This window comes from Lonchura striata, chromosome 12 (assembly GCF_046129695.1).
Source record: "Lonchura striata isolate bLonStr1 chromosome 12, bLonStr1.mat, whole genome shotgun sequence".
Taxonomy (NCBI): domain Eukaryota; kingdom Metazoa; phylum Chordata; class Aves; order Passeriformes; family Estrildidae; genus Lonchura; species Lonchura striata.
In genome coordinates this window covers 12036332-12063927 of record NC_134614.1, presented here as the reverse complement: position 1 = coordinate 12063927, position 27596 = coordinate 12036332, and the positions used below count along the sequence as shown (strand labels likewise).

Below are 27596 nucleotides of genomic sequence, written 5' to 3'. Positions count from 1 at the left end.
TGAACTATATCTTAGTATTTATTGATGCTACATTGTTTCATATTAGCAATTTTATTTTCAATTGTCTAGTGCAAATGTAGGGTTGCACACGTGGGCTTGAACTGCTGTTGTGTTTGGTTTTACCTAATTGTGATGCTTGCAGGAGAACTTGGTGCTATCACAGCCTGTTACAAAGATACATTATTAATGTGACTTTGCATTTTCCCCAAATAGTTTTGATGGTTTGTTGTCTAATCTCCTAGTGCTTATACTGCAAAAACTCACAGATCATTCTAAATTGATTGTAAAAGTTTTCAATTAGGTAGTGCTTAGGTATTATTATTTAAAATTGTGGATTAAATTTTTAAAAAAAGTAAATAGATGGACTACACTTTTGGAAAAGGTTTCAAAAGTATATCCAAAGACAGTTGGGAAATCCTCCATACTGGATGTTTTGTTCTAAGATCTTCCTCTCCTTTTCCAGTCCCTCTGCAGTCCTACAGGCTCTAATTTAGTTTGTCAAAGCTCTACTTGTGACCGAAAGCTAAACAAAATCCTTTTAAAGACCAAGAGAGAAGGAAAACCTCATTAAAAGTTCTCAGCTTCTGAAACAGCTTATAAACAGTCCTGAAGCTGATGAGAAAAGAAAAGGAATTTTGAGTTCTTCTTGATTTGGAGGAAGTATTTTGAGTGGGTTTGTTGGTTTCTCCATGAGGATTCCCATCCATTCCAAACACAGAGGTGCTTTCACAACTGGATTTGTAGAATGAATCCTAATTATTTCTAAACATAAGAACAAGATTCTTCTTGAAAGCTGATTTTGTGGTTATAATGTGAAAAATGATGGCCATCTTTTGCAATCTGACACAAATGCTTAGTAAGAACAAAATTATGGTTCCTTCTACTTATTGCAGCCTGGAAACAAATTTTGTTATCACAGTAGCAACCAGAAAATAAGGTCTCTACTTTGCTGGATATTACACAAACATATTAATAAACTACTATTTCTCTAAAGCATTTACAATCCAAGCATGTGCAAGAACATGCTGTAACATTTATTTAATAATACTAAATTAAAATGTTAAAGTAAATTCAGATCTGTTGAAGCTCTTAAATTTCATTCATGATGATAGATTTTTGTAATTCCTGGGTTCTGTTTTGAAATGGGATATCCCATTCCAATGGAAGATGAATATAATATAATATGTATATGTGCAGCCTATATACTCAGTGTATATAATATGATCCTAATGTGATTTGAAGTAATGTTCTCAGGCTATGTAAAATGCATACTTTAAAATATTTATAACATTGTTTTTGATGCAAAAAATTGTACACAGGTTGTGTTGTGTCTATCTCTTTCTAGATTGTGGTTACTTGTAAAGCTTTTCAGGGAGAGTTAAATTTAGCATTCTTGAAACACTCACAACACACAATGAGAAAACAGTTTCAATTTATCTCTGTTCCAGCAGGCTCCCCACTGAATTTGCGAAAATTAGTTATTTTCCAAGCACTCTTTTCAGTTGTTCACAACCTTAAATATTCTCAGAAGTAGCAGTCATAGGTTTCAACAAACCTTGTATCCTCCTAGACCCTTCCAAAAGTCCAAAGCAGAGCTGTAGCCTTGTGCAAGGTCATGAAATGAGGGCAATTGTACAATCCTAAAAAGATTAGATTGCATGTCCTGACTGTAAGGCTACTGGGAGGAGATGGGAGAGAGCTGCAGTGCTTCCTGAGTGTCCTCAGTTGGGCAGTGGCTGGTGCAGTTTGATGTGGCACTTGCTTCTGGACTACTACAAAAAGAAAAAATAAAAAATATTCTCAGAAAAAATAAAAATTGTCTTCTAAATGTCTTGAACAAATAATGGCAATCTTTTTCACATTCTGGGAAGCATTATCTGAGCGTTCCCCAGATCTTTATCTTTAGGAGAATACATGAGAAACTACAAACTCAGTGGTTTGTACTGTGGGAGATGGGATGGGCAAATTTGGATGACTTGCAGGGAATTTGCTACCAGTGAGTATCTCCCCCAGCCCTTGGAAAGAGCCAGGTCAAACCTCACAGCATTTGAGATGTCTGTGTTCCCCTTTGTGCAGTAAAAAGGCAGGGTACTGCCCTAGAAGAAGGATTTTATGTATTTATTTTCCTATTTGTAATATGTTTAATTTTAAGAACTCTGGAGAAGAAAGCAACAGTGAATCTGCTTAGGTAGCTTTGCTGCATTTTGCTGTGGTTTTTGACACAGCAACTGGAAACTGTCTGTGTGCTGTCTGAATAAAGACTTGTCATGTGCTGCTGGCTACAGACATTTGTTCAGCTTCAGCCTTAGGCCACCACAGTGCTTTGGGCATTTTACAAGTGAGAATACTGAGGCAGGAAACTGTCTGAACCATGGTGATGTCAGATTTGTTTTAATAAAAAAAATGGAAAAAAGAATAGCTGATGTTCATTCTTTGGTCTTGAAAACTATAGTTACAGCAATATTTAATTCCCTTTACTCAGCTTTGTGGATTTTTTGGCTGTTTATTTGATCCTGTGTTCATGGTCCTGTCTTGTTTAATTTCATCTTTTGTTGGACTGGGCAGGACTGCTGTAACTCCACAGGGACCAAAGGAGCAGATTTCATGTGTTTACATATTTAGAGTGCATCAGTTCTGATTTCTGGACCTCATTCTTTGGATGAAGCTGCTGTCTGGAATCTAGACAGGGTATCTTAGATTTCTTTCCTTGGTACTTGTTTGGCTGTCTACAATAGAAGTAAGTTCAAGATGCACTTTCTTTCAGGTGGATGCCCTTGATGCTGCTGTCAACAAAGTGCAGAGTACCTTGGAGGTGATTCTTGGGCAACTGCAGGGAAAAAACACAGATAGAATGTTTTCTTCCCTCAGACCTTAGCAGGTTTTGACATCCCATTAATTTGTGTTGATTGATACAGGCAGGGGCCAGACAGTTTTAAATGTTGTTTATTGGATTGATGAGAGAAAGCCTGACATAAAGCTGAAATCTGTGGTATCTGCCTTTAGGTTTCTTAAATTCTGATGGCTGTTGAGGCAGGCGGTTACAGGAGTAGCGCACGTGCAAATATAAAGGAGCAGAACAAGTTAAAGTCTTTAGATGTTGTGGTCTCCAGGAAGTGGAATACAGAAATCTAAATGTTACCAGGAAATCTGATTGAGAAATACCTATCTTCATCTTTGATGCAATTAAAGAGCTATGGATATCATAATGCCTGAAAAAACTTCACTTCTATATTTGATCCTGGGTCAGGTGTTACCAAATTCTGATAGCAGAGGATTAGGGTTTCCTCTATGGGGTAAAAGATTATTTAGGACATTACTTTAATCTAAATTAATAAAGAGAGACTAAATAATACTTGTAAAATATTGCAGGCTTATGTATACAATTTATACGTATTTCCTTGGAAAAATACACTATATTCTGCTGGAAGGGTCTGAAAAGAAGATGGCTAGGTTGGGTTTGTCTCACTTTTGGGCAGAGAAGATAGGTCAATAGCATTCACTGAGAGTGATGTGCTTCAGAATTTTTTAAGTCTTGGCCTAAAATGTCTGCTTTCTGAAAGGCCTTTCAGTCAGTATTTTCTGTCTGCAGAGATGTCATGGCTCCTCTTCTCAAAGAAACTGGTTGCTAACTGGTATCAGTTTCACCTTTTATCTTCTTCCTCCATGCTCAGCAGAAATTTTTTATTCCGAAGAAAGATTGTACCAGCTCACTAAGGACTTATTTTCTTTAAAGATTAAGTTTGAATTGCGGTTATCTTGCTACCCAAATTAATTTTTTTTCTTTTTTACATTCTTGCCCACTGGAAGAACGCAGAATTCTGGTGATAGAAAAACCAGCTCTGTGTTTGTAGATCTGAGCAAGTCACAAAAGACTAAGCAGGTTAGGGGCAGGTGAGGTGTAATTCTTTCTTTCTAATTATATTGAATTTCTAGGGATAAAATAAAAGTCTGCGCTTGTCCTTACACACAAAATCGGGGTGCTTTGCCATGCTAATATTTGCTCCTTTATTTCGGGCGGATTCTAAAACAATCTGTACTTCATTTTTACCATTATGCCTCCATTAATTTAAGAATTCTTCCTAAACACATCCCGTATCTTCTCAAATGCTAAAGAAAATAAATCTGTAAAATAAATACTTAAAAATTCTGCCCAGTATCTACCAGCTGTTTTGTGTGTTGAGACATTGGCATTTGGACATAGTTGTCTGCCCTTGAGTTTAAAGCCCATTGCTGCTGTTTAAGAATTGCACAGGTGGAGATGGAATATTTCAGTTATTGAGGCTCAAAGTTCTCAAACACCTCTCTGTTATTTTAGAAACCTCTTAGTGATATCTTTAGTTTCATCATACTGGTGCTGTTCACGTATTGGCTGTTTGTAAAACACTTTTGTCTGTTTAAAATATTATTGTGAGAGAAAAACCATGACAGAGATAGCCACAACAGTGCAGACCAGCTCCTGACACTTGCAGTGCACTGCATGACAGGAAGCGAGAGCGAACCGTGTGGCTGCATGGGGAGGAGTTCCTGCCGAAAACTGAGGGACAGACATAGGCACTCCTTTGTAGCAAAGGCTTTCCACTGGCACGCTGAAAATCAAGGAACCTGCTAAAATCTGAGTACGATACAAAATAACTCATGGTGTGGTGCTGCTTATTTGTGCATCATCAGGTAAGGGTGAATCGGGATCGTGTAACTTTTTATTGTTTGTGTGTAGGTTGGAATTGCACAGATATTCCTTCCAAGTGTGCCACGATTTAAGATTGGGTATTGATTAAACCAAAATGTTGCTTGGCGGGAATGTTTCCTTATGTAAGGAAAAAAATTTGCTGAAAGTTGAGGAAACGTACTCTGCAATTCCCAATGGGATGGAGGATGGTTTATTTTTCTCTCTGTATTGGTTGTTTGTTGCCGCAGGGTAATGGGTTTAGGTCTTCTGCTTATCTGTCATACCCATGTAAACATCTCTGCCTCAGTCTGAACATGTGAATTTTAGTTTGTGCTAGGGCTTAAATAGGAATATTTATAGTGAGATGCATTATTGTCTCCATTGTCAAAGTGAAAGCTGTAACACATCTACTTACACTGTATTTACACTGCAGGATGATTCTGCTCTGCAGCACGTGGATGTGGTATCACCTGGAAACTGGGTGCTCTTATGGACACAGTTTGGAGAGATGTGGACAGAAAAGTAGCAAGGTTGATAGTAGCTGTAGAAAATACAGCCTTTGAGGGAGGTTTAAAATATTCAGTCTGTCTTGTGTATAGAAAAACAAGGTGATATAAGATGTGAGTATAGGTTTATCTGAGTGTGTGTAAACAATTGCAAAGTGGGCACTAGTTCTCTGTATTTGCAAAGTGCAGCATGGGAATAAATGGGCTTTTTCATGGCAAGGGAGATTCAGGTTAGATATTTTGGGGATAAATGCTTCCTGGCTGTCATATTCATCAAGAGTAGAACTAAGTATAGAGTTAAGATCTGTAATTTCAAACTGCTATATAAAAACTTTCCTGTCTTACATGTTGCAGTGGCTAGCATTTAGTACTTGCTTGTTCTTGATGATTTGTGTTGAGCTTTGATTTTGGACTGTTAATATGTGAATAAGAGTAGCCCATTAGGGACACCAGTGAACAGAAGTGATCTCAGATTTTGCAGCTCCAGCCCCAGTTTACAGCATCCTTTCTTGGAAAGGATTTAAAAAAAAAAAAAATCTCATTTAGGAATCCAAGTTATTTCAAAATATTTATGTATAAGTTGACTAAAACTGTACTTTGAAGTTCTCAGAAATATGTGATCAAGGCAGGGGTCTGTGGTGCCAGACAAATCAGGGACATGGAAACCTTATGGATCTACGACACCTGATAGGAAGGTGTAGCCAGGTGGAGATCAGTCGGTTTTCCCAGGTGTAACAGGTGACAGGACAAGAGGAAGTAACCTCAGGTTGCACCTAGGAAGGTTTAGATTGGATATTAAGGAAAATTTCTTCACTAAACGCACTGTCAAACACTGGAATGGGCTGCCTAGGCCAGTGGTGGAATCACCATCCTGGGAGGTTTTTAAAAGCCGTGTAGTTGTGGCACTGAGGGACATGAGTTAGTGGTGGCTTGGCAGTGCTGGGCTAATGGTTGGACTTGGTGATCCTAGAGAGATTTCCCAGCCTAAGCGATTCTGTGACTCGGTGTTCAAGAGCCTGTGTGCCCTGCAAGTGCACAAAACCTTTAAGAATAGAGTTAGAGAATAAAAAAAAAACCCACTTTGATTATTCTTGCTTTTACAACCAATCCTATGCTAAACTCCCTCAGCACAAACATACAAGGCCAGGAGCTGCAAATTCATCACCTCAGCTTGCCGAAGACTAAGGAATCCAGGGACTGTTTGCATGCTGACTGGTTATGTTACTTGGAGACATGCAGAACTGGATCTGACAGATCCCAGCTGAAAAGTGTTTGAAAGAAGAACAGAAGCTGAATCTAAATAGTGTATGGACTCTTTTATATTGCATCTTATTTTTTATTTATATACTAGGTGAGTTTAAAATCATTAGATATTGATTGTGTTAATTAGAAGCATAATTTATGTAGGAGTGTTCAGATTCTGGCTGAGAAAGGATTCTCATGCAACCAAAATCTCCTGTGGAGAAGAAATAAATGTGACTTATTTAGCTGAATTTGCTTTGGACTTTACTGTAAAGTTTGCAGAAGTGTCAGTGTATTTAAATGTTCTAGATTGCAGTTACTGGTCCTCTCCCCTGTCTTCTAAAAAGGGGAAGGAAGAAGGTTAAATAAAGACAAAGTAAATACCAGTCCTCAAACAAAGCTGTGCTAATCCTTGTCCTTACAGCATCCCGTACATGCACACCCATTTCCTGTTGTTCATGTTAAACACATTGAACATAACTTTCATTTCATTGTTCACTTCAGTGTTCCTTTTACATTACATGGACCGGAAAATCTCCAATCCATCACAAGCAGTGCAGAAGCAGAGCCTGCTGGCTGTGGTGAAGGGAGGCTGCCAAGGAGCTGCCATTTTGGCCAGCAGAGATGTGATCACTTCTGGAAGTGTTTGAAAAATGTGAAAGTCATCAGTGGCAGAGATGACCTCCCCGCTGTTGCAGTTTTTGCTGTGCTCTAACAGAGTCTGTTTTTTCATTTGTTTGTTTTCTTTGGAATATCAGGAACAAGCAAGTCCTGCTCCTAACACTAGTATCCAGGGCTCCTGCCTGCTGAATGTGTGCCAGGTGGGAAGCTGGACTGTCCACACTGTGTCCCTGTCTCAGTGCAGACTGTGCAGTCAGGTCATCTCTGGCCATTTCACATTAAAAGCAATAATCTTAAGAGTTTTGTGTGACTCTAGAGAAATGAAACCTGGAATGTCTCTGGTATTCCAAACAGGAGAGGGCTGTGGAAATATACATGGAAACCAGTTTTATTATAACACTAAAATTGTTTTGATTGCAAGTTCCTTTTGCCAATATAACATAAAGAACTGTGATACTGAAATGCAGGTTAGCAGGTTCTGGACTTCAAAAAATTTTGTGTTAGAATTCACTATTATGAGATTATGGTCTCCAAAAGCATATTTGATGCACTATTCAGCTAAAAAAGGCATCATGTTCTCAGGAAACTTGTTTTAAGATGCTTTTGTCTCTTCATCCCTCTCTCTTGCCAGTGGTACAGCCACAGAAGTGGGAGATGAACAGGGAGGCTCACAGGTATTGGCATGAAGGCAAGTGACAGGCTGGGGTAAAGGCCAAGAGGGCTGACCTTTAAAGGTGGTGGAAGATCCATCTCTTTCTGAAAGGGCTTAAACTCTCAGGAATGAATTGTCTCTTTTTTGTGAAATTGTAATTGGTTATCTTGGAACCAAGCCCTATATTCAACTGGAAATGCAGAGGTTTCTGGCTGGGGACTGCAGAGCAAGCTGTTTGTGTGAATAATATCTCTTCAGTATCATTCTGGCTTGAGGTTGGGTAGTGCAACACCACTGCTGTCCCTTCTACTTCTCAACTCTGCTTGTTGGGATTATAGCCAATCACCTGTGGCAGGAAATGTTCAATTAGTGATTATTCAACTAACCTTAACAGAAGGTTATTAATATCTTGCTTAGTAATTAAGCTGGATCAAAGGCATGTTTCATTTACTGAGTAATAACACCAGGTAAGAAAAATGCTGGTTTTTAGGCATTCCTCTTGTATCAGGAAGACTAAAGTGAAATGTTTTAACTTTTCTGTTTTCTGTCTGTGTCATCTGTTAAACTTTTGGAAACATTTAAAATTAGTAGGAGAATCAAAACATTGTAGCAGTCTAGTTTGTAGTTTTTTCTTTTGCCCTACCTCCTTTTTGCATTCCTCTTAACATCTGCTTTGTACTATTTGTGCCTCATCACTGGACTCTGTCCTGAGTCCTCCATACTCTGTGGTGTAACTAACTGGGAGCTTGATAATTTTGAGATCATTTGAATGTGATTTGAAATGGAAGTAGTGAAAACTTGAAACAGATCTTATAACACAGGGACAACAGAAGATGGAATTTTCAGAGTCATTAAAAGAAGAAATATGGTCTTACCAAGTGGTATTTTTCAGGATTTTTGAAGAGAGATTCAAGTGTTGGTAGGATGGGTGTGGATGCACTGACAAACTGCAAAGAAAAAATAATGAGAATAGTGTCTGAATATTTTTTTAACTTACCAGCTTCTGTACATGTTAGAGACTTAAGAATTAGAAGGGTGCTTAGAAGTGCACATTTATATTTGAGTACAAACATGTGGATGTTGCTGATAAAAGGTACTTACACATCAAGAGAATTTATAGGCTAACTGGATTTAATAAAAAATTGTATAAAAACAGTGTGACTAGAGATTCACATGGAGGTCTGGATTATTGTTGTGATTTGATGTCTTTCTAGAAAGAAATTATGGTGTACTCCTGCCTTATTCTGAGCTGCTTCAACACCAGCTGTGATTCCTAGATCATAAAGCCATCATCAGGCTTTGGGTGGGAAGGTTCCCTGGAGATGTAGAGGTGTTCTCAGCTGGCTCAGAAGATACTGATTGCTTTCTAAAATTAAAAGAAAACAAAATGTAATAATGCTGCTTTTCATCAGACATAATCCACCCTTTGGGGTGTGGTTTAAACGTGTCTGTGATGTTTGACTTTTTATTAAGTATTTGATCAGTTTTCTCCCATCCTTCCATATTAATCCCTTTTGATTTTATTTTTGCTCTACCTGATCTCTTAAAATTGTCTTTGGATAGTTTTGTTTTTTAATTTAGTCTGATACATATATTGTCCTTAATAAAAATGTGCCATGAGCTAGAGAGGAACATAAAGCCCACTGCCTTTTTCTCAACAGTAAAAATTATACAAAACTTTCTAAGCTAAATGGTATTCCATTTTCTGTACTATTGCCAATTATATGAGTATACACTTGTTATATGTATGTATACATAAAATATGTATATATTTTATATGTGTGTGTATGCAGGTGTGTATATGTGTACTTTTACTTATTTACATTTTTTTTAATCATAAAACTCTGTTATTTAAAAAGTTATTTTCTTCCAATTAGCAGTATTGAGGTGTGTCCAGGTGTATGTTCTGGAAGGATTGTTTTAAAAAATATTTTCATATAAAAACAATCTAAAATACAGGTTAATTAAATGGTCTCTATCTTTGTTTTGGACATTTTGTTTTGGGGACATGGGAAAAATCTGTTTTGTTAGAATGGATTTCAGTATAGAAAAGGATTAAAGTTTTTTAGTGTTTAGTTTTGAAGTGAATCTGTCTCTGATTAAGGAGGTCCAAGGGTATGATGTGTCTATGCAAATACATTATCTTGAACTGTTATTTATTTTGATACCAGTCTGTGTGCAGACACATTTCTAAGCATTTAGAATCGAGAGATGATTTAACAAAAGTCAGCAGCTCTTCTGAAAAGCATTTTCTTCACCATCACAGGATGGGTTTTGTCAAGCTATTTTTGTGCATCTTTGCATTTCATCTCCCAGGTGGTAAAGTATAAATCTGTGATATTGGTAATTAATACCTGGTGATGGAGACTGTGTTAATCCAGCCTTTCTTATAACAATAAGGAATAATGTCTTATTGCTCTAATTCCTTTAATGAAATAAATACTTTAATATATAATTGGATATCTTACCTTCTCATCTCCTGTGAGATAATTATAGAAAGCAACTCTTTCCTGCTGTGCTAAGGCCAGGAAGTGTCCTGGCTCTGTAACTGTGGATGTAAGTAAAGCCTTTTGAGCAACAGTATCACAAACATGAAGATTCAAAATTATGATAGAAAAAGCTTTTTCAGCCTGGAGGTACATGTTCAGATGCAGGTAATGCACCTGTGTGGTCAGTCAGAAAACACAAATACATTTCTCATGAGAGCATGTACTTACTACTATTTTGATACAGGTGTGAACCCATTTTTAAGGTCTCTAAATACTGTGCAAAAAAAGTTTATCAAAGTGTTCCAAGCTTGCATGTTTTCCCAGCAAGGCAAACAGGATCATAATGTTTTTCAATTTAGTTTGGTTCATTTGCATACAAATTCTAACACAGAGATGCTCTGTGGTGAGATGGCATTTGCCCATTGCCCATAGCCCGGTGTGGGGTTAGCAGGGTGCTCTGTGGTCAGTGTGTCACACAACACTGCAGTGGGACTCGTGTCACAGTGTGCTGGGGGTGCTGAGGGAGCAGGGCTGGGGTGAGGACAGCCTGCCTTGCTGTGGGACACTGCAGTGCTCAGCCAGCCCTGCCCTGGGCTCTGCCAGGGCTGCTGCACACACCTGAGCTTCTGGGCTGCTTTGCTGAGAGCTCCGTGTTGCTTCATGTGCCGTGTGAGCTCAAACATAAGAGGGACAGCAAGAATCAAGGGGGGATTTTGTGGGACGGGCAGATTCAGGGGTCAGTTGCATTGTGCTGTGACAGCTGAGACAGGACTTGTAACCCCTTTGGGAAAAAGATCTTCGCAAAGAGCAGGGATTAATTTAATGAGCACCTTATGCTCCCTGCACAATATCCACTGCAATCTTTGCTTCTAATCCACTTATTATGGGCAAAGAAATTTATCTATGGTCTGGTAGCTCAATTATTGGATTTTTTTTTTTTTTGCCATGGAGTTCTGCCTCCCGCTTACACAATGATAATAGCCCTTGAAACTCTCAGAAATATGAAATCATTAATCTTGTCTGCAGTGGTTAATATTTGACAATTTTTATATTAAATTACTGGTGTTGCATAACCACTGAGGCTCACAAAGAACATGAGTATAATATTTGCAAGCTTCCAGATAACATTTCATATTCAGTAGCTTTTATATTAAGTATGTACTACTTTTCAGTAAGAAGAAGATCTAAAATAAAGTGAGGAATGATCCTTTGATTAGCACAGTGAAGTAAGGGGTAGAGCAAGAGATCTATTTTGTGGAGGCTGTCCCAGACTTACTCAATATGTAATTGCTTTTCCTATACTTTTCTTTTATCTTTTCATTGCTTTTGGTCTGTACATCACAGTTAATACTGATTTGTTCCTCAGGAGTGTATTGATATTTAGTTGTATAGCCAAAGAGGTTGCTTCTAAATAAGATACTAATATTTTAATTCCTGGTGAATCCATTTTGTCCTGTGCTTTACCTGAATAGCCTCGCCATGGATGCTTGTCCTCATGGCCACTGCTTTGGCCATGACACCTCTGTGTTTTGGACCCAGACATGCATATCCTGCCTCATTCAAGTTCACTTTAATCCTGTAGCCTTGCTTAGTATGGTGGTAGTTAATATTTCATAATTTATAATTATGAAATATGAACTAATACTATCATATAATTAAGTAATATAATTAATTTCATAGTTCATAATTTATAGTTTCAGTCTACTTTCCTTAGAGTTGGCCAGTGGTGGAGGCGCCGCCTTCTGTGTTAATCTGTAGCCATGTGACTGCAGTAAGAATCTTATAGTTGGTTATTTAACAAAGGAGCCCATTTGTTGTGTGTGTGGTCATTTGTCACACTCCATTAGCAGTGAAATCGAGTCTAAAATGTCAGACTTAAAGCAACACCATCCCAGGCTGGGGATTCAGTTGCATCCTGTCCATCCATGCACTGGAAGCATCAGTTAATGTAGACTCAGGTACACCAGGTCCATGCACCATTTTAATTTATTTTTCTCTTGTAGAAAGCTCTATTCCAAATCCAAATGCTCTTCATTTTTCATTAGAACCTGTGTCCACTGCTTGGAGGGCTGGTACTTTTCAGTTTTACAATTTATTCTTGTGAAGTAAAGGTGCGGAGTAGACTTAAGTAGAATCAATATATCATTTTTTGAGTACAACTGAATGATGCATGCATTTGTGTCCCCAGACTTCTAGTTAGGATTGAAGAACAGTCTGCAACATGTTCTAGTCTGCAACTAGAATCTTAGGAGATGTTACTCTCTGGGCAAAGTACTGATCTGACAGATCTCATCCCTGATTTGTGTTTTTCACAATGAATTCACATTTGCTTACCACAAAATAGTAATTCAGATTAGTTTATCCTGTGGGGGAAAAAAAAAAACAAAACCTTACAAAAGACTGATACAGGATAAGCAAACATAGTCAGTATTATTTCAGATACTTCTGTTCATAGCTCAGTGTAGTCTGGTCCAGAAACTTCTAGTCAGTTATTTAATTTGTTGCAAATAATCCATACTGTAGCAGTAAAAGGGATTTGATTGTGCTTATTCTGAGGGTGAAGATTTACTTTCATAAAACACTTCTCACTGTGTAATGTGGTGACAGAACTCATGGTCCAGTTTCTGGACAAGAATACTGTTAAAACACAGCTGTTGCTGACTTTGAAATTATTGTTTTAAAAAAAAGTATCAGAAGTTATTTTCTGAAAAAAGCACAGAATTGTATTTAAATGAGTCAAAGACCTGCCGAATACCAGTGAGTAAACATAAAATATTTAAACACCAAGAGTTTAGTTTTAAAAGAGTATGAACTATAATTATGTGTGACTGCTTATCTGGTTGATATTGGAAGACAGCACAGCTGGATAAATAAGAACCATGTATTCTGTGACTTCTCTTGTTTCCTGAATCTTCCTGGCCTGGTAGACAACACAGAGCTCTGTTAAATGACATTTCACGCTTATTTGAAGTGCATAAAGATGAATCTTGTGGTGAACCTGTGATATGACACAAGGGAGGGCTTGCCATTTGCAAACCCAAAACCTGAATATGGAGCAGAATGCAATCACTGACATGGAGAGTGAAACCCTAACATACTCTAATGTAATTCCTGCAGTACATTTCACCTTTTATATTGACTGTCTGCAGATAGGACTTGATTGCTGAAGGTGGCCTTTGAAAAATCTTAAGTATAGGCTTTCAGCACAAAATATGAATTTCTCTTCCTGACAGTCTTAGTAGATACAAAAGTTCATATCAAGTGCCAAAGTACAGTTTCCAACATGGAGTAATTACTTATGCTTTTAGTTAGAAGTAAGTTTCTTAATTGAAGCGAACCTATCTGAGCAGAAAAGGAACAGCACTAGCACATTTCACAATGTGCTAATAGGTAGCTTTTCAACTCATGAAAAGAGAGTTTATGTTCACATACATGGTGATTATAATGATAATGAGAGTAAGTTAAATATATATTCACATATATTTATGTGTATGACATCATGATGTATACTTGTCTCAGGTTCAAGACAAAGGCAGTTTGGTACTGTTCATCAAAACTGAGCTTTCTTTTCATTTTGCTTTATAGAAAAAACGGAAACAGAGTACTCAAGATGAAGATACAATCAGTATCTGCAGCCTGGATACAAGTGTAAGTAATTTAATTTTCTTTTTTGCCCTCCCTCTCTACCCCCTGAAACTAAATTATGGCTGTTAGGAGTATTCTGAAATAAGCCTGTTCCATCTTCTCAGCTGTGTTGTTTTCATACCTAGCATGAATAACTTGTTCTGCTTGTTATGGAAAAAAAAAAGTTTGTTATATTTCTTCTCTCATTTTCTGTATTAAACCTTTAAAATAAAAATTATGTCATAATGACAGTTTATTGTAAAGCATTGAATATCTTATTAGTAAATAATTAATAGGATAAAAGGACTTTGTGAATGCAGGATTTAAATATAGACCTTTTATACTGTTGAATGGGTGTATCAGAAATTCCATTTTGGTTGGTGGTGGTTAATGCAAGCTGTAAGAACCAAACACTTTCATTATGGTGGGTATTGAATCAAAGTATTAATGAGGGTAATTATGCAGTAAACAGCAATGTGTGGTATTTTTCCTGTAAACTTGTGACATATAGGTACACTTGAAGTTATAGTTTCAAACCTATGGAGCTAAAATAGAGGTCTGAAAATTTGCCAATCCTTCTGTTCAGTGTCTTCATCAATATTTGCAGTGTTCTGTTTACAGTCAGTTGTTGAACCAGTTTTCCTTTTCTGTAGATCTCTCACATAGTGCAGACAGAAAAAGTAATGGAAAAATAAAGACTCAACACTGCTTGTTTTAACAGTTTTATTCATTAGCAAGTGTCAAAACTAGTGCTGTGGTTTCTTTAATGATCAGATGTCAATTTTGGTTTGAAGTATACCTGTTCTTTGAAGCATTAATTACATTTAAGGGCTCACCTGCCTGGATGGCTGCAGAAAAACATAAGCTCTTGCAGGCACTTCAAGTTATCTGGGTAGAATCCAGCACTATTCTGGAAATCATAAACCCACAGTAGCCTGACCTTGTCTGTGAGCTAATACTTTAATGTTAGTTTATCCCATCAGCCCTTAGATTGGGCCCAACTTCAAAGGAATTGTTATTTCTTTAAAGGAATTTTTGTTCTTCAGGGAAAATTGGAAATTTTTGACTATTTATTATTATTTTGGACAAATTGATAATTTTTAGATGATTAACTCTGATCTGGGATGGAAAAGGCTGGGTTTAACTATTTTTATGTTTTTGGAAAAAAGCATGTATTTTATTCTTTGGTGATCAAGACAATTATATAAAATTTCCTTGTGTAGAATCTGTTCCACTGCTGTAGAAATACTTGGATGAATATAGCTTCTCCCTTGGCTAGTAGCTAAAGATTTAAATACTACTTGAAGGGGACAGTTCCTGCTAATAGAATTCTTGGAGGAGGGTGATTTAATGTGATCTTAGTTCTGAGTTTGCTCCGTGCAAATACAGACAGAGCACTGAGCAAAGTGTGGTTTGTGGTTTTCTGATGAGCAATAGATACAGCAATAATAATAGCAATGTCCTTCATTTGCAGTTATTAAATAGTACTTAACTTTTATAAAATATTATTTTCTTGGTATTGGTTTTCTGTGTAACCATTATTATTGCTAAAACAACAATTAATCTGAGAAGAGATAGTAATTCACTAAATGTCAATCTGTAAGACAATGACTAATAAAACCATTGAATTTGGATTTTCATTAAAAGATTTGTAAATCCCTACTTTAGAGGAATCATGTCAATAAAATGTGTGAAGGGCTGTTAAGAAAACCCTGCCCACTGCCATCAGTGCAGAATTTCACTGTTTAAATGTAATTGTATGCTGGAGTCTGTATTAAAAAATGGGGGTGAGAAATGAATTGGGTGAAGAAGAATCTTTCCTTACAGCACTTCAGAATCACTCAAGTCAACAGGGTGGGGAATATCCCATGAGGATATAAAAGGTACACATTGTATCTTGAAGAATGATCAGTTTATTTCAATGTACAATTTATGTAAACACTAGTCGACTTATCTTTTTCTGCTTGAGATAACTTCAAGCTTGTCACCCCTTTTTTCTGTTACCAGGAAGTGCTGATTGATTTGTGCTGTATGGACTATATTGTCTCTTGTGTCTTTGAAGCTTACGTTGCCCTGCACATTGCAATGCTACAGGTTCCTGTTCAGCGTGTGGTACACACTGTGCCCTACCACTGACAGGACTTGCTGTTAAGGCCAGTTTGCCTCTGGCTGTGACAGGAGACTTAAACTGTCCTGGTGACTGACTTGGAGAGGGTAGGTGCCTTTGGTTAAGAAATGAGCCTGGCATGTGAATTCAGAACAACACCCTCAGGCTTTTTAGCTTCAGGTGATGGTTCAAGTGTGCCCATCAAAACCAGGTGCTGTTGACATTAAAACAAGTTGGACAGGAAGAATTTACATTTTCTCATGACTTGTGTTCATGCTCATTAGATTATCAGCCCCCCAGGTAAAGGAGAACTATCACCTTTGTGAGCTTCCTAGACATGGCAAATAAACTTAAACTTATATCTTTCCTTTCATGTCATATTTTTCTTATAATTAATGATTATTCTCAGTGCTGAGAATGCAACTAGACTGAATACCAAGTATCTCATGTTTTTGAAAAATATTGGACGGTTTTCTAATTGCACTGTGGAATTTTGTGGCACAAAAGAGATGGCTGGAATCTGACAGTCCATGGCTGAATACTTACCTGTAAAAGCATTTTGTTCTCTGTGTCTGCTTAAATGCTATTTATATTGAGTAGTGTCTTTTTTATGTTTTGATTTTAGATAGCCAGAGCTTGCATTATAGGTAATTCAAGATTTATGTTACAAGGCAGAGAGTTGGCTGTCTTTTGTTTTCATGTTTGTGATGGCAAATTTCAAAACGAAGGAAAATGTCAAAAATAATCAGTTCCTATCTCACAGAAACCAGCTGTGGTGGTATTATTCAAGGTCACTTTGCCTTTCTCTGTTGCCTCACATACAGAGTAACTTATTCCCAAAAATGGAGAGGGGGCTGAAGAAAGGTGTGAGGAGAAGTGTCTAGAATAATTAAAAGTTTGAAACGATTTCTGTTTTAAAAACAGTCATATCCTGGAACTTAAATAAACTGAGATCAAATATCCTGACAACAAATTGGCACGTGATTAGTTCCATGAGAACTGGTCTGTGTAAGGTTATTCCTTCTCTTGGGACTGAGGGTACAAAATAAAGCTGTTTGTAGCCAAAGTGCTGCCATTTCACCTGCCACACCAGTGACACAATTCTGGCACAAGGTGTTGTGGATATCAGAGGTTTTGCAGGAGTTCAAAAAACAAATAGGGTAAATTCATGGAAGAAAAAAATGCCAAGAGCTGTTAGACTGAGTGAAGCCATTCATCTGAGGAAGCCCTTGAAGCTGCATATTTCTGAGTCTGGGAGAGCAAACTACATGTCTGTCACGAGGTGTTCACTCTGCTTCCACATGGACAGCTTTTTTCACTATTGCTAGGGAAATGGTGCTGACCTGAGATCCATCCTTAGCCTGTCATGGCCATTCTCAGAAGACACTGATTAGCCCAATGCAGTACCTTCTTTTCTTCCAAGCAATGGCAGTTTTGAAATTACTTGATGAGGGCTCTATGCTTAATTGGAGTATTTGGATTATAGCATGATGTAAATAATTAAATGTTCAGGTTCCTTTGTCGAGCAACTCTGTTATGCCCTGTGAAAAGATGTGCCAAATTGTTTATATGTATATCTTCAATGAATGCATTTATTTTCCAAGCCTAAGAATATGAAAATTTGAATGTGTGTGTTCTCTATTATGAATTTAGATTTTCAGTGGGATAATAATAGATCATGAAATTTTTACAAATAATAAATCTCTCAAACTGTGTAATAAAATTGGTAATTTTTTATTAAATATTGTATGTATTTAACAAATCAGTATATTAGGTTCTCCTGTGCAGCACACTGTCTGGTTTGCATGAGATGAATGACTCCTGGTCTGGTCAGTTCTCCAGCTCCCTGGGCTGCTGGTGGTGCATTCACTCTGCACTGGTTTCACAGGCATCACCTCAGGGATGTGCCTTGTTTTTGTGCTTGGCAGTGGAAAGGTCTGGCCATCTTTACTGTCTAACCCCAGTTTGTGTAAATGTATCTGGTGGCCACCTTTGCCCAGGAGAGGGTGGGAGTGACAAAGAAAGGCTAGTAACTATTTAATGACTGGATTACTTCATAACTTGGAAAGCAACATCCATATGGGTCTCCTGCAAATTACATCATCATGTGTCTACAATCCTTTTACAAAAATAGATCTAAATATTTTTTTCTATGGCTGACCATTGCCAGACATACCTGTCTTTTCCAAGGGAGTAAGTCATACTGACAGAATTTCCTTCCACAGGAAACACTGCTTGGAGCTTTGCTGACTCAGGACAAGGACTGGTAACCTAAGCATGTTAAATCATCTTTGTATTTGTTTAGTGATCTGGACTGGCATTGATGCTTCAGGAGCTGATAAACTGGCTTATTAAACTGACTGGCTGAACTTGGCTCATTTTATTGCCAGCTTAAATAAGTGGATTTGCAAATCTTCTCAATGTCAAATAGTTTGTGATAACTCATGACAGATGTGGCCAGCAGACTGTGAGGACTGAGTGCATGAACGTACAAGGCCACGGCGGTCAGAAGTTTATTTAAAGGGAAATGTGCCTAATATCTGACATGGCTTTATCCATGTTGGCCTCCACTGGGAGGCTTAACTCAGTCAATGGACTTCAGTCTGTCCAGTTAACTCAGCCAGTGGTGTTTCATGCTTGTGCTCTTAGAATGGTGATAGCTTCTTGACCTGCATATGCATCATGATTTACCTGGCTTACATAAACTTCAGATTTTATGTGATTAACCTGGCTTACATAAACTTCAGATTTTATTGTTATCCCTTTAAAGGCTGGGAAAATGGGGCAAGTAAGCTGAGACAGCTTTAACAATCATAGAGGGCAAAGTACTTTTTTGTATTTAAAACACCCCCATGAGCTCTGCTCTATATTCCTCCTGTTACAGACATTCTCTCCTTAGTTAAATTTTGAGCAGCTTCTAGATAATTTCTGTGTGTGTTTGTGCCTCGTTGCTGCTGTGACTTTTGTTCTGAGCTCATAACCCAGCTTTGAAATGTGGTTCTTCATTCAGTGCAGCTTTCTCGTGGTGCAGCACTGGAGGATTGTGCTCCTTACTCAGGCACAGGGAGTGGGTTCTGTATTGTGTTCCATAGCTATTAAATATAGCTAATACGTCACACTGAGCAAAGTGGTGGTGAACACTGTTATCTGGAGATTATTGCACAGAGCACTCAGCAAAGTACTTAACAGCACTGCATTTTTAATGGCTATTGTAAGGGAGTGACTGCATAGCTGAAATCTTGTAATGGTGATGATACCGTGTGCCTCATATGTCTTATCTCTGTAAAATCATGAGTAATTCAGGAGATTTCCAGAACAAAAAGCTGGTAAAAATCTAATACAAAACTTGGGCTTTTCAGTATAAAATTTTACTTGAGCAAAATTCCATCCAGAAGAAGAATCAGGGAAGTGGTGTGCAGTTCTCCTCTGCAATTGGTTGTGTGCATAAACTCGTGGAAGTTGGTGGTGTTGTTATTTTGACAAGGAATGTACAAGAAATACATGATGAACTAGACATGTAAATACTTCCATAAAGAAGGTAAAATTTCAGAAGAGCTATTTATTTTTGTTATATAGAACGGTTATTTTAGTTATATATCATTACTGAAAATTAAGCTCTGCCAAATAGTCATTTACTATTGAGTGAACTGGAAATGTCTTACTGCTTATTTGCCTACTTGTAAGTTAATAAAATATGTCCCATTATAAAATATGAACAAAAAGGTACCCAGATTTAAGCTACATTTGCATACACTAGACCAGAGTTCATTAATTTTGATTGCTTTTAGTGCAAAGTGATCATTTATTATGTATTTAATTGTCAATATTGCTGAAACATTCTTTGACCTAATTAAACTTAATTATAAATTCAATTATATTTGATTGCTAAGGTATGGCAAGCTAGCTTTAAAAGCTTAGAGAGGATTACTTCCACATCAGCTTATCAGAGTCAAGATAATTATAAAATATATTGTATCTGGGTCTCTTATTTCTTTAAACTGTGGTCTGTTGCATGTTCATAGTATAAAAGGTCTTCAGCTTGCCCAGTAAGATGTATACAATATGTTTGAATTATTCATAACCTTTGAATATTGCTGTGCAGCAGGGTGGTCAGTGCTCATCTGGATTCAGACTTCATTATACAGTGACTATTCTTAATCCATTATTAATCACTCATATGATTGTCATTGACTACATCCTCTGCTGCTGGCATTATTTGGAGTAATGTTCTGTATCTTAAGGCTCTACTTTGTTATTCTCTTGCTATTTCTCATTAGATGAGGCCTACAATGCTCTATTGGAAAAATGTGTAAATTGTTGGTCAGGCTGCATTTCCCCCCTCTGCATTCTAGTATGATCCCGGAGTTCCTGTGTAATTATACAATTACTCTTTATTTATGTGAACAGCTCCTCAGAATTTGGCTAATTGTTCCAGTAAATCTCAAGGATTATTTTGGTAAAGACAGCAAATGTGCGATGAACTTTGTGATGAACATCTTCGGTGCAAATCTGCCTATGCACATATGCCAAACCTTTGGAAACACACACCAAACATTCTTGAAACATACTTGGGAACTCAGTAAGAAAATGTATCTCTTGTACATATTCACCTGGTTTCTAGAAATTAAAGCAGGTCTATACCTTAAATGAAGTATGATCACTAAAACAAACTTTTTTATGGTTTAGTTCAAACTATAACACTATCTTTTTGTGACTTGCTGGCATCTATTTGTCTGCTCCTATTTAAATTCATGCACAAGGCATTATTTGATACAACATCATCAATTTGTTGTATATGCCATTTCCTTTCCTTAGATATTCTTTATTTATACAGTTCTTGGCATTCTGCAGTCTCTGAGGGGGAAGTAAGGCCATAAAATGGTTTTGTTAGGGGACTTGTTGGGGAACTTATTGCTTCCTAGAAAATTATTTTTCTTTGGTGTTTTTTGGGTTTTTTTTTGCTGATGAGACATGCTCAGTGTTACTGTTCTGAAACTGAAATGTGTTTAACTGTGGAGCAAGAAAGACATGATAAAACCCCAAACCTGATGGTTTTCAGACACTGCAAAGCTATCCTTTTATACTTTTGTATAGTTGGTTAGTTTAGTTTAGTTGTTGATCAAATTTTAGATTATGATAAAGTCTTGGGAACTGTGGAAGACTTCTGATAAAAATATGGAAACAGGTTATACCAATTCTTAGGCAAGGTGTGTTTTGGTGAGATGCCAGTTTTTTCTTCCCTTGGCTGTACTGACAAAAGAGAAGAAAAGGAGCTAGGGTTTTGCCTCCAAATCAGAAAGGTTTCATCAAAAACATCCACTCAGTCTGTGGACTTAGGTCTCAATAGCAGCACATTACCTCAGTGAGAAATATATCAGATAAAAGGTAACTTTATCTTCAGAAATATGAAGATTTTGTAATTCTTATGATATTTGCATGCAACACAGCTTATCTTTCTGATTCAGTCCAAAGTAGTGTACATATGTCTGTGTTCTATTTCAAAGAATTACTTTGTTTAGTAATAACTGTAATTTTTGATATGCTACATAACAGAATATGGCAACTAAAGTTTGAATTCAGTTTAAATTCCTTTTGGGTTACAGAAACAGGCTTGACACTTGCTTATTTTGCACATGGCAAATCGGGATAATTTGTGAACTGAAATTAGCCAGATGTTATTGGCAGCTATGAAGTTGGATATCTATTAAACAATGTGTGTGGTGGTTGGTTTGATGAAGATTTGCAGAGGAGGTTTTCATAACCGGTAATAAGTTACTGTAATTTGGTTTATTTAGAGGTCAAAATAAAACCCGATATTAGTTCTATAGAGATAAATAATGTATAATGCCATACATTTTCTAAAATTAAATTTTATGCATCATTGGTAACTGCATTTTATATTGAATTTATAATATGGACTGTGCAGACATAATTTGTAAAAAATGAAGGCACCATGTAAGCAATGTGCTGTGTGTGGCCTGGAGCCAAAGAGTTGAGGTTTTTCAAGTTATGTTAAACTTTGACTGAAGTAGTCTGCCTATATTTATTCTGTGGAAGAAGGAAGGGATGGCCCATTCATTGTCAAATAATATCCAGTGGGAGTGCTTGACACAGTGCAGTGCTTACTGAAGTCTCAAGTGGAAGCCAGGTCAGGATTCATTGAATTAGCATGGCTGTATAGTTAAAGTCCATAAATTTTTGCAATGCCAGCTACATTTTGGCTGTGCCTCTAGAAGTGACCAACTTCTAAAGTGACAGGAAAGTAAGCTGATGCATAAATACACCAGGATGCCTCTCTACATCATAGCATTAGGACAGGCCTTGTAAGGGCATTGTCCCATCCATCTCCTGGTGGTTGAATTAAATGATAATGAAATTGCTCATTACAGATAGTTTTACATGGTGTTATTTAGAAGCCTCTACTACTCCTGCAGGCAATCCAGCTTAGAGTTTCTCTGTCTATTGTTAACAAGGTTTCCTAGTCACAAACTAGTTTAAGGCATTGTCTTACACCACATGTGAGCATTCAGATCAGAATAAAATCCCTGAACAGGTATGAGCAGGGGATCCTGTATGGTACTTTATACTGTAGCCAGGTCCTACAGATAACCAGTTCTTTCAGACAATGCCTCTTTCCTAGGTAGGTCAGAGGAAATATTTTAGTTTCAGCTAATGTGAAGTTGAAGTAATTGTATCAATATATTGAGGTGAATTTCATTAAATAATAGATAACATCTGGTTTCATCTTTTGAAGAAACCTCTTATACTAGGCTTTGTGTTTTTTTAAAACAAGTTGCATCTTAGCAGGAAAGTCATTATCAAATAACTTCTTCAGCAAGAGCCTAGCAACAAGGAAAACAAAGACAAACTTACTGTTAAAAATTTTCTAGTAGGTACTTCCTAATTTTAGCTGATGAAAGTAGTTTTTAAAAAAAAGAGATAAGAAGTTTCACTCAGATATTTGTGGTTACATGGTCTATTTGGCTTGTTTTTATTCACTCACGAGCATTAAGTTTTCTGTGTACCCTTCAGTGGATCATTGGACTTCTCTCTTGATCAGATCCTTATCTGAAAAATGCAACCAATGTGTGTTTGTTTTCCTGAGCTGCTTTGAGACCAAAGCACAGAAATTCCTGGAGGAGTGTTCTGTACTGCCAGTGCAGTGAGTGCAATTGGAAGGGTACATCCCAATGCAGGCTGTCAGCCAAGGCCACTCCAGCGCAGGGCAGTGCAGGGAGACATAAGCAGGTGACTCTTACAACAGAGAAGTGTAACATGATTTGTCATAAAAAGTTTCATACTTTTTTCTGGGGTAATCTTAGAATGCTGTGGTAATGCCTCAATACTCCTAGAAAATGATCTCTGTGTAGCAGTGATTTTTCAATTCATTTGGTAGCCTTTAGGTCCTCTATCTCTTCGGGGAAAATTTTTATTGTTTTGTCTATCATCCTGTTATCACTGTAATTCTGTAATCAGGACAGCTGAAGGGTATCTGCTTACAGCTGCTGGCTGTGTTATGCACCTGCACCCTGTTCCCTTTCCATGCTGTGGGAAGCAGCTAGGAGGGGAAAGCCCCCAGCAAGTAGAAGCTTAACAAGTGTTTCTAAATGCTCCAAAAGTATTTTACAAAAAACCATAATGTTATTTTTTACAAGTGTATGAATGTGTTTGTCAATAGAATATTAGTATGTCACTTCTGCTGCTGCTGAACAAAACTGCAGAAAAAAGAGAACTAAAACTTGCAGAGTAATACTCTTGGTGGTTAAGACTTACCCACTAGCATACAGAAGGCTGAACAATAGTGTTTTGCACAGTCATCCCACCTGGATGAGGACAGAACATCTGTAGTGGTAACTTATGAGATATTTACATTTATTTGAACTTCTTCATTTACATGACTACAAAAATTAGCAAAAAATTTAAAAAATTTTCCTGTAAACCTGCAAGGTTCATTCACACACTTCTGCATTTGTAGGATAAAATGTAAATCTGCTGCTATATTAGAGGATTTTTCATTTAATTCCTCTATATTCTCTTCTGTCTTATCTGCAATACCAGCCATTAGTTGGATTAAAAGTTCTATTTTTTAATTGATCTGTTAATTCTTAATTCAGTGTTTATAACAATCTAGCTGATATTTTTTACCACTGTTCTCAAAGAAATCAATACTGAAAGGGTATGACTTTGTCTTGGGAAATGTTCAGACTTTCATCTGCTATCTTTGTACATAAAATACATTATCTCAACTGTATATATTTGCTTTGTACTTGTGGCAGAGGTTGCCCTTTGAATTTTGTTTGCCTCTAAGAGCTTAATCCCTTCATGGAGGAGGGATTCACTTGATCTACCTCAGTCAATTGGCTTCTTTAATGAACATTTCATAGAATTGGAAACAAAACCACAGTCTTTTTAAAGCCCTCCTTCCTGGAATGCAGGCAGTTCAGCTGCCAGGGATATTCCTTTGTATTACTTAGAATTTTATGCCAGGCTTTTTAAAAGATGCTTAGGTAGTGATGAATGCATTAATCTGCATAGAATTGTCAAAGGTGCTGAAGCATTTAATTTCCATATCTTACTGTCGGTAACTTAATATATTTAAATATTTGTTGCTGTGTGCTTAATGGTTCTACTCAATTTTAACTCACTGTGAGAATGTAATTGACTTTTGATTTGATTTTCTAAAAATGTAATTCAGAGGACAGCAACAGTCCACTCATCTGCATTTTCTTTAGCATGTTGATCAAAAATACAATGAATTTTTGTATATTTCCTCTTTAAACTTATAATTTGAGATATTTCTCTTCCAACTTACCTTACTGTACTGAATCATGTTTGTAAAGAAATGTAAATTTGTGATCCTTGTCTTCAGAACACACTTGATCTTAATATATTCAGGGCCCTTACCTGGTGTGAGGCATTGACAGCCTGAGTGACTTATCTACTTGATAAAGGAAAACAAAGCATTATGGTGCTGTTGTGAATATTAAGTTTATCCTATATCAGCTGCCTCTTACTGAAATATAGTTTCAGTTCATGATGGTTTAGTTTTGCAATTCTGTGGATAAACAACTGATTATTAAAGCTTTAAATAATTCATTTTACATAACACAAGAGTGCATTGCTGCTGGTGTAGCTGGAGGCTGTGTAGGGACCCTGAAAATCACAGTGTCCAGAGGACTGCTCGAATTACAATTCACCTGTTTAAGGCCAGCCAAAGTTCTAATTCTGTGATTTTCCTTTTCAGTTTTCAAGGTGAGTTCTTCAGTGAAATGTAAAAACTGGCTATGTGTTATTTGGCCTTTAATGAGTCCTCCATCTTTCAAGAGTTCTCACTGGCTTTGTTGTAGCTTTCAATTACAAGACAGGCATTGGCAAGGTAGGATAGCTGAGGCTTAAATAGATCAACTTGGTCAAGGTCTTTTGTGTTCTTGTCATAGCAGTTACTCTTCTGCAAAGTTTAGTGAAGACCTTTCAAAATAAATTAAACTAATTGTACACTTGCAGAACTTCAATAATGAACAAAACAAATGTAAATCCTTAGCTGGAAGGTTAGAAGGTGGCAGTAAATTTCTTCTTCCTGTGAAATTAATGAAATTTCTTCTAGAAACTATTGATTTAATCTAAGGAGTAAGAACCCAGATTGTGTGAAAATATTGACAAAGACAAGTTGCAAGTTTGAATAGGCATATGGTTTTATTTATTATTTATAGATCTCTTTGTATCAGATCTTTTGTCTTCTAAATCAGATATTTTTTGTCTAATTTATATCTATTGTTGGAGCCAGAGATGGTCAGGGATGTGTATGTGATGGGAACAGGATGAGACTTTGGAAGAGGCAAACTGTCAAGTGGGTTTGTCATGAGAGTAAAAGCATTCTTGGAGAGGCTACGCAAGTGTTTCTTATACTATTTACTGATTAACCATTAATTAAAGTTCTGAAAATATTTATAGGTAGTACAGAGTAGTTGGATGAAGTATTTCTTACCTATGTTATGAAAACTCCATAGTTGCTTCTTAATTAAGACAAATGAGTCAACTTTGAGTCGTAAAGGTGAGAGTTGTCAGAGCACTATTGTATTGGAATATGATGTTTACATTTTGTTATTCATTGTATGCATTGTGCTGTTTCTGGGAGATTTTTTGTTTTATATTCTGATGTTTCTTGCTTATGGCATGTTGGTTGTGCTTCTTTTGTGGCTTTTTTTTTCTTTTGTACCGTCACTTAGAATAGCACAGTGACTTCCTGCACTCTGTATGAAATGTGCTCTGAATTCAAGCAGTTTGAGTGTTTTCATGTTTGAAGACATTTTTGCTTTTTTAACCTATTGTCTGAATAAGAAGCTTTTTATGCCCTTTCTGCTCACATTAAGTTTTTAACACTTATGATAATGATAATGAACTTGCTGCTCATATCTATGTGGAATTAGCCAAGGAAATGATGTAGAGGCTGGGTTGACATTGCCTGAAGTGTTGAGTCTGTGGTCACAAAGCATATTTCTCATGAACTTCATCTATCACTTACATATTCTCTGGCTTGGTTTTATTGCTTATGAAATGCTGATGAGCTTATTTTTCCTTAATGGCACTAAGAAAATTTATTCATCAAAGCTAAAGGAATATGGAAATGTTACTGAAATGGAAACTACTATTCTTGTATTCATTTATGATGTAATTGAGCTTGGTCTAGGTGCAGAATTTCAGGACCTGCTGTGGTTGAGACAGTCTTTTGATGCAGGATGCATAGCTGTGGAATAAGCAAAGTAAAAGCAGTGTTAGGAAGTATTTCTGTACAATTTTTTTAAAATCAGTTTACTGCATGAAGTCAATGCAGTGGTTTTCTGTCACAGAGTAAGAAGGGAAAAAAACCCCAAACCCCAAAATTATAAGAGCCCTTAGAGCACAGCTAATTGTAATGATCTCTGCCAGAATACTTTCTAGCCAGCTCCTGTATCAAATTCTCACTTGAACTATTCTGCATCCAGGCTTTAAAAATGTCATTTACAGAAGTTCAGAGACAGCTAATATTTGTTGCCCATTTGTTGTGTTTGTCATTCATCATTCCTCTACCTTGTATTTTTAAATTCAGTGATTTTTCTAAATGGAATCTTGGGTCATGGGTAGGATTAGGTGCCTAACTGGCAGCTTTTGCCTAACTTCTCAGGAAGTTAAGATAGTTTGTCTCTGGAGAAATAGTTTTCCCTCTGGCATCCTGGCAGGGAAACTTTTTTTTTCCTGTGTCTGGGGATAAGACATGACATGATATGAATGAATGTTCCCTTCCATCAAATGAGATGCCTTGTTTCCAAAGTAATGTCTTTAGCAGCAATAATAGAGCTATACTCTGATTCTTACTGTTGTCATGTTTTAGTGGGTTTAATTTACATTAGCTGAAAACATACATAATGTCAACATATTAATAATTTTTAATCCATTAGTTAAGCAACAATGTATCTCTTGCTGGATATATTTTCTCACATTTGTCACTTCTTAGTGCTCTTTAAAAATAACTTCCTCTTTGTGGTTTTCACTTAAATAGGCTAAAAAGCCCTCTACAGGTGAGAGATACAGATTAGGACATCTTATAAAGTAATTCTTGGCATTAAACAGACCAGTTGTAAATATACAAGTGCTGGATGGATTTACTGGTAAAGCTCTCACCTTATAGTTTCCTTTTAGTGACCATAATTTA

General features: G+C 36.9%; 1 protein-coding gene across 1 annotated transcript in view; it reads left to right on the top strand.

The window, feature by feature from the left end:
• ARHGEF3 (Rho guanine nucleotide exchange factor 3) overlaps positions 1–27596 on the top strand; it is a 107905-nt gene that overhangs the window by 41706 nt on the left and 38603 nt on the right. The window contains 1 exon segment of the mRNA XM_021532712.3: positions 13762–13824. Coding sequence (XP_021388387.2) covers positions 13762–13824 — 63 coding nt within the window.